This window comes from Esox lucius, chromosome 19 (genome assembly GCF_011004845.1).
Source record: "Esox lucius isolate fEsoLuc1 chromosome 19, fEsoLuc1.pri, whole genome shotgun sequence".
Lineage (NCBI taxonomy): Eukaryota > Metazoa > Chordata > Actinopteri > Esociformes > Esocidae > Esox > Esox lucius.
Window position 1 is genome coordinate 42947799 of NC_047587.1, and position 13324 is coordinate 42961122.

General features: G+C 39.0%; 1 protein-coding gene across 2 annotated transcripts in view; it reads left to right on the top strand.

Moving 5' to 3' along the window:
* Positions 1–13324, top strand: part of si:dkeyp-19e1.3 (USP6 N-terminal-like protein) — an 83365-nt gene that overhangs the window by 21549 nt on the left and 48492 nt on the right. For both annotated transcript variants that reach the window (XM_010884351.4, XM_020040283.2), the window contains exon 2: positions 9324–9397. In XM_010884351.4, the coding sequence (XP_010882653.1) occupies positions 9332–9397 (66 nt within the window). In that variant the 5' untranslated portion in view covers positions 9324–9331. The remainder of the gene's footprint in view (positions 1–9323; positions 9398–13324) is intronic.

Genomic DNA, 13324 nt, shown 5'->3' on the forward strand with positions numbered 1-13324 from the left:
GTTAACTAGCGTGTCATTAATTACCATTTCTGAAATTTCCGACATAGTTAAAAAATACAACCCCCGTTCCCAATTATCGCCTACCTTACTATTTTGTTCAATTGCATTTCGTTTTTATTGATGTTGCAAATGACAGATTATAGACTAGAAAGTTTTAACTATCTTACTTGCCTTCGGGTAAAGAAATAAGACTTCAACTTTTTATTGAACAGTCAGATACAGGGGACAAGATGAGTGTCTCAGAGACAGGAAGGTAATGAACTTCCGGTCAGATTAGTGAATCGCCTTTTTCAACAATCTTTGGTCGCAGAGACATTTGGTCCCAGAATCCAGTGCAATGAAATCAAACATGGCTGCAGTAATTAGTAATTAGCCAAACAAGCTAATTACAAGCTCAGCATAACCCTCATAAAGGTGTTTTTCACTGATCGTATTTGTTACTAAATATGCAAGAATTTGAATTCATTATTTTTCACAATCTTTAGTAAAGTAGAGAATAATCAAATAAATAAAGGCATATTTAACACACAAAACATTGTCTGACTGTTAGTATATGTTTTATTGATACAAGTGCAGTGATGCTCAGGAAAATAACACATCTTAGAAGGTTGCTCAATAATTTATATAGGTGCTGGTCATATAATTTGAATATCATCAAAAAGTTGATTTATTTCAGTAATTCCATTCAAAAAGTGAAACTTGTGTAATGTATACATTCATTCCACACAGACTGATATATTTCAAGTGTTTATTTCTTTTAATTTTGCTGATTATAACTGACAACTAATGAAAACCTCAAATTCAGTATCTCAGAAAATCTGAATATTGTGAATAGGTTCAATATTGAAGACACCTGGTGCCACACTCTAATCAGCTAATTAACTCAAAACACCTGCAAAGGCCTTTAAATGGTCTCTCAGTCTAGTTCTGTAGGCAACACAATCATGGGGAAGACTGCTGACTTGACAGCTGTCCAAAAGACGACCATTGACACCTTGCACAAGGAGGGCACGACACAAAAGGTAATTTGCTAAAGAGGCTGGCTGTTCACAGAGCTGTGTGTCCAAGCACATTTATAGAGAGACGAAGGGAAGGAAACGATGCCTCGCCTGGGCTAAAGACAAAAAGGATTGGACTGCTGCTGAGTTATGTTCTGATAAAAGTAAATTTTGCATTTCCTTTGGAAACCAAGGTCCCAGAGTCTGGAGGAAGCGAGGAGAGGCACAGAATCCACGTGTAAAGTTTCCACAGTCAGTGATGGTTTGGGGTGCCATGTCATCTGCTGGTGTTGGTCCACTGTGTTTTCTGAGGTCCAAGGTCAACGCAGCCGTCTACCGGGAAGTTTTAGAGCACTTCATGCTTCCTGCTGCTGACCAACTTTATGGAGATGCAGATTTCATTTTCCAACAGGACTTGGCACCTGCACACAGTGCCAAAGCTACCAGTACCTGGTTTAAGGACCATGGTATCCCTGTTCTTAATTGGCCAGCAAACTTGCCTGACCTTAACCCTATAGAAAATCAATGGGGTACTGCGATACGCCAGAACCAACAATGCAGAAGAGCTGAAGGCCACTATCAGAGCAACCTGGGCTCTCATAACACCTGAGCAGTGCCACAGACAGATCTACTCCAGAGACAGTTTATGCTGTTCTGTGATGGGAATAGTACAGAGCGTTGTATGAGATCTTCTGTTTCTTTGGACAAACAATGTGGTTTTCTTTCATCGGCTGTCGCATATACACTACGCCCAACTTCATCTATCAACAGTCACCTATTTCCGACTAACCACTTGAACATGGGAACAGGAAATGATGAAATTCAGCCACCTGCAGAAAGACAATGTCTCTTTGCCACAGTTTAAAACCCCTCCGACCAAAACCTTTAGCATATTTAGTATTAGTTCTTCCGCCCTAGTATTTCGTCGGTGGCTACCACTCTTATAGCTGATTTACACTTGACACATTTATGCAGCCAAGGGTAGATTTTGCACTGAGGCTGATAACATCAGTGTGTTTAAACAATATCATGTTAAAGTAGTAGGCCTACATTTTTAATATTGTTTATTGGCATATGCCTCTGATTTACCGGTTTGTGTTGTATAGTACTTACATGTAATATACTTTAAATATGACCACACACATTTTTAGAAACATGCACACCCCTTGTTCTGTAATGGGTTGAAAGGTGAAATAGCTTTGACTTTACCGACAGTGGGTTGATCTCAGGTTTTTAGTGATTCACTCACACATTTTAATTTGACCTGGCATTACTCATTGTCTACTATGCTGACCACACGCACACAGCTTCCCACAAAGCAGTGCACCTTGTGATCTACGATCCTGTTCACAAGATTTGGAGGACACAGACTTCTTATTTTCCTTCTTGGTTCACGTAAATATTAGTCCCTTTCACCAAAAACAACACCATCTCCTGTGTTGAAAAAATGGCGTTGGCATTTCCTTGTCTTCCTGACCCAACACAATATTATCAGCAGTCTGAGGTCATAACATAGGTTGCTCTTAAGATTTCAACCCTATTTCCTTTCAAAAAAAACCTGCTCAGTAGTTGCCCCATGATGGTAAAATGTACTGTTTCATATGCACAATAAGACCTACACCTAATGGAAAAAATTTACAAAATGGGACCTGAAGTAGACCTTTTTTAAAGGAGAAATTGATGGATTTCCAGCATACAAAGCTGAAAAATTATAACTATATTATTAATGGTATTGTGGCATGTTTTTTTTTAAATGGAGTACTAGCTAGCTAGGTGTTCTTTAGTTATGTGCTAAATCTATCAAGACTCGTCGATTAGTCGACCCCACCCACTCATGCCAAAAAGAGAGGTACTAAATGAAAATAAATGAATGTAAATTGTTTCAATTGTAGAGTGGCATGCTGAAAATATTGTCCCACGTACACCCCCCCAATCTTTCACTCACTCACTCACTCTCTCACACACACACACACACACACACACACACACACACACACACACACACACACACACACACACACACACCTCCTGTCCCCCAGATGTATGGTAGTATATAGACTGTACACAGTCTCCTCGAAGTATGCCTTTACTGGAGACACCACAGTTGTCATACTCTCCCAAGAGGAACAAGAATGTGATGCTGATGAGCACACTCCACAGGAATAATCCTGGATTACAATAAAAACAAAGGGGTTAACTTGGACAAGGTCAATGGCACCTACACTTGCAGCAAGGTGGCCATTGGTCGTGTTCTAAAACATCTTGGAATTTTTGGGTTACAATGCATCTGGACGGAAATGAATCCTGATTGGAACTCTGCAAAGCAGGCTCTTTCAGGTGCCGCTACAGCAGGAAGATCTCTGATGGGCCCTCATACTGAACAACAGCGATGTCTATCCTGAACCCCTGCCTCTCCCAGCGTGGTGATGCAGCTTCAAGCCAAGGATGCAACTGTACCTATGCATCCAGCTGTGCCTACTAGAAAAAAGAGGAAGAGATGCCAGTGCTGCCCTAACAAGAAGCACAGCTTAATTTGCCACAAATATCAAAAACACATTTGGAAGGCACACACCCAATCATTCACATGCATGTTAACACACACTCCTTGCCGGAGATTGCACTTATTCATATCTTGTTGTGTGATTTACCAAAATAAAGTGTTGTTTTAGGAAATTGACTTTTCTCCATTTTTGCTGGACCGCGTAAGCGGAGCCGGCCAAGAAGAGCGAATGTCTCTTACTGAGTGAGTGACTGACTTACCTTGTTAAATAGCGTGGACCGATGAACTGTAGGTCCTGTATTCGCATCTCCTCACAGTGTAAACAAAGTATGCATTCTGAATTATTCCGTATGAACGAAAACTATGCTGGCTATAACCTTCAGTATCTACATTACAGTAAGCCTGAAATAAAACAGTTTACGGTTATATTGCAACTGTTTATGGTGGATTTTCGAAGTATCCATCCGTGCATGCGTTTTGGGTCGGGATAGACCGACAACGTTCAGTAGCTACGTTGTGGTAAGCCTAAACTAAAATGGTTTACAGTTATACAGTATTGTGACTTTCTGGTAGATTTCACTATTCTCCTGTCTTTCACTTGATGAAAAAGTTAGTTATCGTCACCTATTGATAGTTATTGTAACAATGTCATTCATGAATGAAAGAAAAGTATGTTGTTATGCCATGAAATGATATAGCTTTTTTTCAGACTCGCTAGCTATTGATAAATTATTATGTCTATTCCAGTAAATTAGTATATATTGGTAAAGCCTATTACTGCCTAATACGCAGTTTAAACAGCTTGTGGCTAACGCCATACAGTTCATAGATGCTATTTGTGGTGAATATAAACTTAGTAAGAAACGTTAGTCCGTCTAACTATATCAATGTAATTCACGAATGGCCAATTAACTTTTAAAACAGCTAGTGGCAAAAGAGGATTTGTTCAGGATAGACACGAGGCTATACTGACACCTGGCAAACGTACAGCTCTGTGGTGTAGTGGTTAACGACACAGCCTTTCACGTGGGCGACCTGGGTATGAATCTTGTAAGGGCAGCACTTTCTATTGCAGGCCGGTTGAACTAGGCCTGCCTGGTTTCTTGTTTTCATGGAGTGGAGAACCGCTTTCTGTGAAACATCTAAACATAGATTTAGTCTACATTGAAAAACATACTGACAGTTCAAAACAGTTCTGCACAGACAAGCCAGTTATGTATCTCTGACCTCACTCACTAGTTTGATACTCAAAACGTTGGGTGAAGGACGTTGTTTCTCTGCTCTGATAGTCGTACAGTAGTAAACTGGGCGATGGAGAACCGTGTTCAGCTTTGGGGGACAAAACCTATTTTATTTTAAATATGTTTTTCTCTGTGATGGCACATTACAATTTAGTTATTACCACAATTTTGAAACACTGGCTTGTAAACCCTTGTGATGCCTTTCTCTCATATGTCAGACATAGAAGATATTTAAGACCTGGCAAACCAAACATCCAGCAGTGACTCAAATCCCAGAAAATGAGCTTTTCTGGGATTTTCTTTCACTTTTCCAATCCTGCAGATGAATTTAACCTTTCTACATGTTAGCCCCAAAAATCTGCTGAAATACCAAATGTAGGGCCACGAGGGAGGGGAGTGTCTCTCAGGACACTCTCTAATAAGAGGCTTCTTTTAAGCAATGTCTTACACTAAGGAAAAAAAATAAAATAAATACATTGGGTGTTAGTGTTAAAGGGTGGGGGGGTTGAGATTGAAAGAAAGGAAAGTGTACTCGGTCATTAATGGATCCATTAAACAGACTCATTTACTTGCCCACCGGTTGGTGAGGAGAAAGGGAAACGAGGTCCAGCTGGTGCTGGGGAATGGGAGGTCAGGTCTGGGCTGTTGGGAGGTTTGGGCTGGGACCTGTAATGTCTGCAAAAATGAAGCTTTGGCTGTTGTGGGGTCGATACTGGAGCCATTGACAGGGACTGAGGTTTGGGATGGGCCATGGGCTAAGTAATGGGGGTAGGGTTATGAAGCATAGTGTTTGTACCCTATATGAAGATGTCTATCTGTGCCAGGAAGACTTAGTTATGATGTGACAAAAAGGTCCAACAGGTTTTTTTAGAGCACAGATGAAGTTCTGTGCAGGGAAAAGAGTGCTTTTGTTCCTTTCCACCTGCCAGGGCTGGGGATCCCAATTCAGCTGCAAAACACCCCCTGACAACATGATCTAGTGAGCAACAGATGGCTTAGGGTGTCTGCAGAATGAATCACCTGTTATAGACCTAGATGTTCCACCCACAGCCCTTCGACATCTCAAGGGTCTTGTGACAAGGGTTGTCACCCATTCTGTATAATACGGGATCGTCCCGTATTGAAAAATAAAATGCACTGTCCCTTACAGAATCAATACTGGATGCAATTTGTCCCGTATTGAAAAATAAAATGCACTGTCCCTTACAGAATCAATACTGGATGCAATTTGTCCCGTATTGAAAAATAAAATGCACTGTCCCTTACAGATGGATTAACATCTGCCTCAAAACAAGTAAACGTGCAGGCGCTAGAACAAACATTTTGGAAAGGCTTTTTATTTCCATGGATGGGCACATTTGTCCTACTTAACAATATAGAATAGTAGCTAAAGCACGATGGATAGAAAGCAAATAGTCTTTGCATGCATGACTTCCTGAAGCTATATACTAGCAAAGTACACAGCTGTCAATCAAATTTGAATGCTTCAGTAACTGCGGTAGTCACATGTTCTTTGTAGCTTCGTGATCACATTACTTAATGCACATCTTCGATCGCATTTGAAGATGAAGGCAAAAGAGCTGGTCTACATTGCCAACAGTAATTAGTGAAGTACCGTATTGGGAAGCATCTTACCCAAACTATTTTTGGGGGACAAAGAATTCTTGCTGGGGGGCAATGCCCCACTTGCCACCGGGTCTGTATAGATGATTAAAGGAATAATACATAAAAGGCCACAATACGTACGTATAATACATAGAGGGCGAGACTAAAATGGAGAACACTTAAGGCAACTAAAATTATGTAAAATCAAAGTAATACAATAAGAAGTTAAGAGACATTTTATAAAACCAACAACAGATTAAAACACAGTAAGAGGATGTAAGGGACAACCTCCGACTGAACTAAAAGCAAGAGAAAACTAGGCAACCTCATCCTTCCTGGAGGGTGGGTTCTTGCTTCTTCCATTATATACCAAATAGTTTATTTTGAAAGACCAAACATTTTGCCCATGTCTATGATCTGATGTTTTAATCCTTAATATAATTGATGCAACTGTTCTTTACTCTTATTTACTCTATTTACATTCCATTCATATTCACAGTAGCAGAGTAATTTGAAAATGATGCATAAAAGAAAAAATTGGTGAATAGAAATTCACCAGAATGCAGGAAATGAAGCATCTGACATTCATTGTGGAGGACCCCCACTTGTGACATTATCACCGGGAGCTTGTGTAGCTTAGTTGCTGAAAGGGTTTTTAAAAAAGATATATGCTTTAGCAGTGTCACAGGAAGGTTGCTGTTGAAGACCTAAATAAAGAAGACCATGTTCCATCACCAATGTTGTGTTCAGGAGGCAAGCAAAGGAAATGTTGATACATTAAATTAAAATAGTTCCCCATCCCAAAAATGTTAATACATTATGTCTGAAAGCATTTTTCTATGTAGGATTGGTTCGGGCAAACCCAACAACCAAATGATGTGGGTGTAAAAGTATTAATACAAGTACCCCTCATAATTATGACGTTGTACAGGTTTGAGGTGGGGTTTTCCGAATCGTTTTGGCCACATTGTAACCATGTGGTTTGAGTTGGAGTATGTTAGTTGAGGATGAGGCTACACAATTACCTATGAAAGTGAGATTTCCCCCTGAGGAATTAAAGTAGTTCAGTGCAGTCGGAATGACACTAGGGTTGTGGGGGCTGTTTTGAGGAAGCCCTGTTAGCAGCAGACCCTATCAGCTGTGGCCCTAGGGTAATTTCTGTCCTCCCCCTCTTTATACTGTCCTGTTACTGTAGGCACAGTCTTTTTCTTCCCACATATCTCACATCTACATATCTCTCTCACTCACACTCACTCACACACACACACACACACACACACACACACCCACATTTTTTCTTGTTTGACTGTCCTTGCTAGGATTTTTAGTTGCCACCAGAATGTTACGTGTACATGTGCACACACAGTTTTAAGAACCGTCCTCACTGACCCACTATTCCCTCTGCCATTCCTTAAATGCGTTAGTTAGCTACCAGCCGTTGTGCTGTTGGTTTGGCTTGGCTTGGTTTGGCTTGGCTCGGCTCATTACAGTATGAAAACTACACTATACTACATTCTGGTTGGCAAAATACTATATTTCTGGTTGTATGGGAATAAAGATGGACTGATAAGAGCTTCACATGGTGTGCTTTTATTCACAATAATCCAACACTATTTTACTAGCGACCCTTTGGGCACACCATCTAGCCTAGGTTGGTGTAAACAGGGACTACACTATGTCCAATGAAACGTTATTCGTCACTTGCTTTTTTAAAACAGGCGTCACAAACTGTGAAATGTTTACTGTTTAGGACTTGGGAAACCATCTTTTCCACTTCAGCAGTAGAGGACCTATTTACTATTTAGGCCCCACCCCTCCGTCGCTAAATGCTTACTATTGCTAACTTATTTCCCAAGAAAAAGATAGAGGCATATCTTTATTTAATACAATTCTCCAAAACAATATGTACCATGATGAACAGAAGCTTATTATCAGGCTGCAACAAAACGTACCCGCAGTTACAAAACCTCACTGCTAGCTGCCGTTGGATCTGGATCATAACTGTATTCCCCCTTCACTTGAAACTGCGATGCTGCTCCCGTTGTTGTAAGATCAGATCTATCCATCTTATGCTTATGCTGCTCAACAACTTTACTTAAGATGTTTCTCAAGGGGACTTATTATATAATTTTTATTAAAATGTATTGCTTTTCTTTCCTCTGCGTGGCAGACATATCTTCGTTCCATTTTTGTGTTTTGTTACTTAAGCTTTTTTCCACAGTTCAAATTCTTAGCAAATGAGCCGATGATCTGACATTACACCCAAGGTTGCCATATTTCACTGAAAATATACTGGACAATCAACCTGTGGACTCCACATAAAAATGGCACAAACGCTATTTCTTCTATATAAGCCTACTGGAAACCACCGCATCTGGCAAGAGTGTTCATAGCCCCACGGTCACATATTGGTTGATCATAAAAATCCATTATGGAATAACAAAACAAATATAAATGTTTATCAATTCAATGGCAAAACACTTTTTAAATCACTTTAGTACCTAGCAAAAAATATAATTTTGTTCTGTTCATTAATTCAGTTTTAGTGGTGGTAATTCGTTATTTATGTAGATGGGATTCAACAAGAATATAGAATTTCCAACTGTGGTACATAAGGCATGATTTGTTCGTAACATAGTGAATGCTAGGCTATAAACAAACTCCACACACAAGTAGCCCAACAGATGGATGCCGAAGTTCAGGAATACTTGTCGCTGAAACTCAACAAAAAGCATGCAGTCTTGAATAAAAGGTTTAGTTGTTGTTTGACCAAGTATTAGAATGCAGTGATTTGTGGTGGTTCCAGCATCTCAGAAACAGTTGAGATTTTAAAATATTTAGGAAGCACAATTTTAAGTAAAGGTTTCGGGGAAACCAGATTTAGTTATAGAATTTCCTAATATGCAATGCCATGTTAGGCTGATTTTATATGTGTTCTAATATTAACTTTTAATTAATTTCTTCTCTGTGCTACCCCAGATTTGGATATGAAGAAGGACATTGAGTCACTGATACTAGAGGAACGTGCTGACATAATCTCAAAGTATGACAAGGTGAGTTTGGGGTTGTGTGTGAGTGAATGGGGCATCATCCATCCTGTGTTAGATGCAGTTTTTGTTAGGGTTAAGATGGCACCTTACCCAGTATGCAGTAGAGACTTTTCCAGAGCCAGCAAGGAAAACATCTGTTCTGTCCAATTAGGGAGTTAAACCCTAATTGCTTCTTGGGCACCCAGTCCTTCAGACACCTCCAAATTGGCAGGTCTGAGGTAAAAGCGCAAGTTACATTTCTGTAACATGTTGAGGACAAAAATAATGGATACCTTTTATGGGTTATAATCAGGCGCTTAAATTCATAAATTAATTTGGGAACTTGTGTTCAATTTAATGTTTGAATTTAACATAGGATGACAATTATTATTTTAATTTATTAATCAATTATTGTATGGTGACATTGGTTTTATGTTGGGACAAGTATTGCAAAAGTATTCAACCCCTTTGATGTGGAAGTTCCAGTTTACACAGATCCCTACCGAACACACATCTACCTTACCATTGGCATCCACCTGTGAAGTATTAAAGTTACTGTCAAATTTTCTGTGTAAAACCCCCACTTTTGAAGGATTGTGCTGCGAGTCTGAAAAATAAAACCAGAGGCCATTCTACACTGAATCAAATATTGTTTACTATTAATATACACAAAATAACCGATCACAAAACAGCAACACTTTTTTTTTGTTGAAGTACATTGCTCAAAAAACACGTAATCATTACAGTATAACACCAAGTCAATTAAACTTCAGGGATATCAGTCTGTCCAGTTAGGATGCGTTAGCTATTGTGAATCAATGTCACCTGACACAGAGAGGAGGTTTTTGGAGAAATACAAAAAAAAATTGCTTAGTGAATGAGCTACGGAAATGCGTTCATTCAAACACTAGTGTATAGGTCCAGACTCATAGTTTAAGCACATGCATCGTTTGTCCATGAATAAGCTATGGAAAAACCGAGAGGAGTTTTGGGGAAAAAATTCTGATTTTTTTTCTCCATGTGAATAGGCTACAAAAACAGTGAGTCTTTGCGGATGTCTCCCGGGGGTTCTATTGGGGCTAACAAATGAATTTAAACGCCAATGCATAGGTCCTGTTTCCTTGTTTAAGCATATGCATAGGTCCTGTTTCCTTGTTTAAGCATATGCATCGTTGATAAAACTTCAGTTTCGCCTAGTGAATACGAGGGCAAAAAAATACCTTAATTTTTTGCCATTTTTGACCTAATGTCGACCTTAAGACGTGCCAGTCTATTGTATGCTGTGACAATTCAACAAGACAAGACAAGACAATGTTAAGCTTTATTTAACAAACCAAATAGCCTTCAGCTGTGTTTGACAAAAGGGGAAGTGGTTTTCTAGTACCAAATAAAAAATTAAGCGCAATTCCTTTTTTTAATCAAACGGTGAAGATGCTGTTATTTTACATCAGTAATGTCCTGACTACACTTTGATCAGTTGAAATTCTTACTTGCAGGTTCAAGTAACAATAGAAAAATAAATAGTCAAAGTGAATAAAACCTTTATGCAATACTGACCTTTCAGCAATGCACCAATAGAAAGGCTAAAAACAAATAAAGAATTTTAAGTAATGGACAAAATAACTAAACCCTAATAAAAATCCACCGGGGTCAGTCTCCATATCAGACATCATGTCCTCAGTTGCCCCGACAACAAGCAGCTTCTCTTCGGCCGAGAGTTGTTTCAGCCGAGTAGCCAAAGCCTGTGAAAGTACAGTAGACGATAAATTATATATGTCTTAGCGGTACAATGTAAACTGTAAAAATCTAGAGCGGTCCAAACATTACAGCAGGTCATACTCTTCACATTTAAGGAAGCTAAAGGTGTTAGGATAAATTCAAATACATATTAAAAGGGAGAGACATACATTTTTACATGTGGCCTTATTTTATTTTTAAGAAAAATTAGTCATCACTTCCTATGTAACATACAACACCGTTTTTTTTTTTTTTTTCTCTCTGCACATTTATAAACAAACCTGTCTCTGGCGGTGCAAGTCTCCGCTTTTTGATGTCCATCTTTGCTGCTCCAGGTTGTCCAACAAACAATGTTTCTCCGCTTGCAGCTGCATCTGAGGAGTATGGTGTTTTAGCAGTTATAATATGCTTTATAATCCTTAATTCAATGTTAGAGTTTGCAGTCAGGCTATTTCTTACATTCAAAGTCAGTCCTACTCCATTCTGCATCAAAACATTTTAGACTTATCTGATTTACCACTAATCCCAGCACACCAGTGTTGTGTGGACTGTTCTTCCTTAGATATGAAAGACAAAACATTCCTTTTTCAGTATAGTATTGGAGCCATCTATCGCAGATGATGTTCATATTTAAATAATGCAGTAACACAATAAATGTGAAAATCTTTTTTTGCCATTCCCCTTCTACACTTAAAAAAAATAAATGTGTCTATAGATAAATGGTAAATAAGTTATTAACCAAGTTAAACTCAGTAACAAGGTGTTAACCAATTTTTATGACTAGATACAGTATATATTGCATAGTGTTATTACCGGCAAATTATTCCTCCCCCAGTGCCCACAATTCAGACAACCCAACCATAATTATTTTTTTTATTTTTATTTTTTACTTTTTTTTTAAAGGAATATAAATTCACACTCACCTTTCATGCGACCTATACTTTTCATCCTCTCCAGCAGTAAGGTATTGTGTAGGTCCCTGACCGCACGCTTAGAAAATTGGGTAAATCTTGACTATTAGCAAATTATGAAAATTCTAATTACAGACTTTACAAATCTAACATAGATACTCTAGTTAAGCATTCAAATTACAGATAATATTTATTTTTGCTCGACAAAGACCCAGTCCCGGGCCTTCCATCAAGCAAGCTGGAATAAATACAGTCTATTGTCTGGTAAATTTGCTGTGTGCCCGTGTGTGTGCCCATGTGTGTGCCCGTGTGTGTGCCTCTGTGTGTACCCAGCTAGCTAGTTAGCTGCAACACAAAACAACTCACTTATCCATCACTACGCCCTGCTACTTCCATTAACTCGATTTGCCATCGAAACATACACTCTATGCAGAGACCTCAAAAATAGCAGCATTTGGATTTCAGCGATACAGGCATTCTACATAGAAAACGTTCTGTTTGAAAACAGGGTGTGTGATCTCCACTTTGGTATTTATTTAATGGCTTAAAACCTCCTGAATGTAAGTACCCCAGTTCTGAGGTACCTCTGTTAATTAAATTCAGTCTTATACGAGAACGGTAGGCCCTGTGTGGGTATTCAGGGTGTCTGCTGAAAGATTAGTCTTGTCTTCCAGCGGTTCCTTCCAGTCTTTGGTGTGACTTACTAGCATATAAATCTACCATGTTGTTATTTGTTGTGGAAATTTCTTATACAATGTATTCTTACTGTATAAAGGACTGAGTCCCACTGTTAAGATAGGTACAGGAATGTGTGGGATCTGGTATTTGCATAGGGGGCATCTATTGTCTGTCCAGATGGAGATCAATGGGTTTTAGGACAGGATAGGAGAAGATACAGCAAGGGGGCAGTAAGGTCAGTTGGCCCCTTTGGGTAAACATTATTGCAGGAAGGATAAGGTGGGGGAAGATAGCATTTGACGTGTGTGATAGAACAAAGGGAAAGGTGTTTGATTGACATGAAACAGATGGCAGCATCTTACCACACCCGTTTTTCCTATGTAATAAATACTGTCGAAATGATGTTTTTATTTAGAAACTATCCACCGTTACTTTGTAACCTGTATACTTTCTCCTTGCAAGCAAGATTAAAACCGTTTATTGCGCAATTGATTTCTCCTGTCTTACCTACCATTTTCATAGAACTATTTGGAATTTAGAAATTGCCATCACATATTACACAACCTGATATGATTAATTGGGATCATTGTGTGTACATTATACCTCTAAAATATTTAAGTAGTAG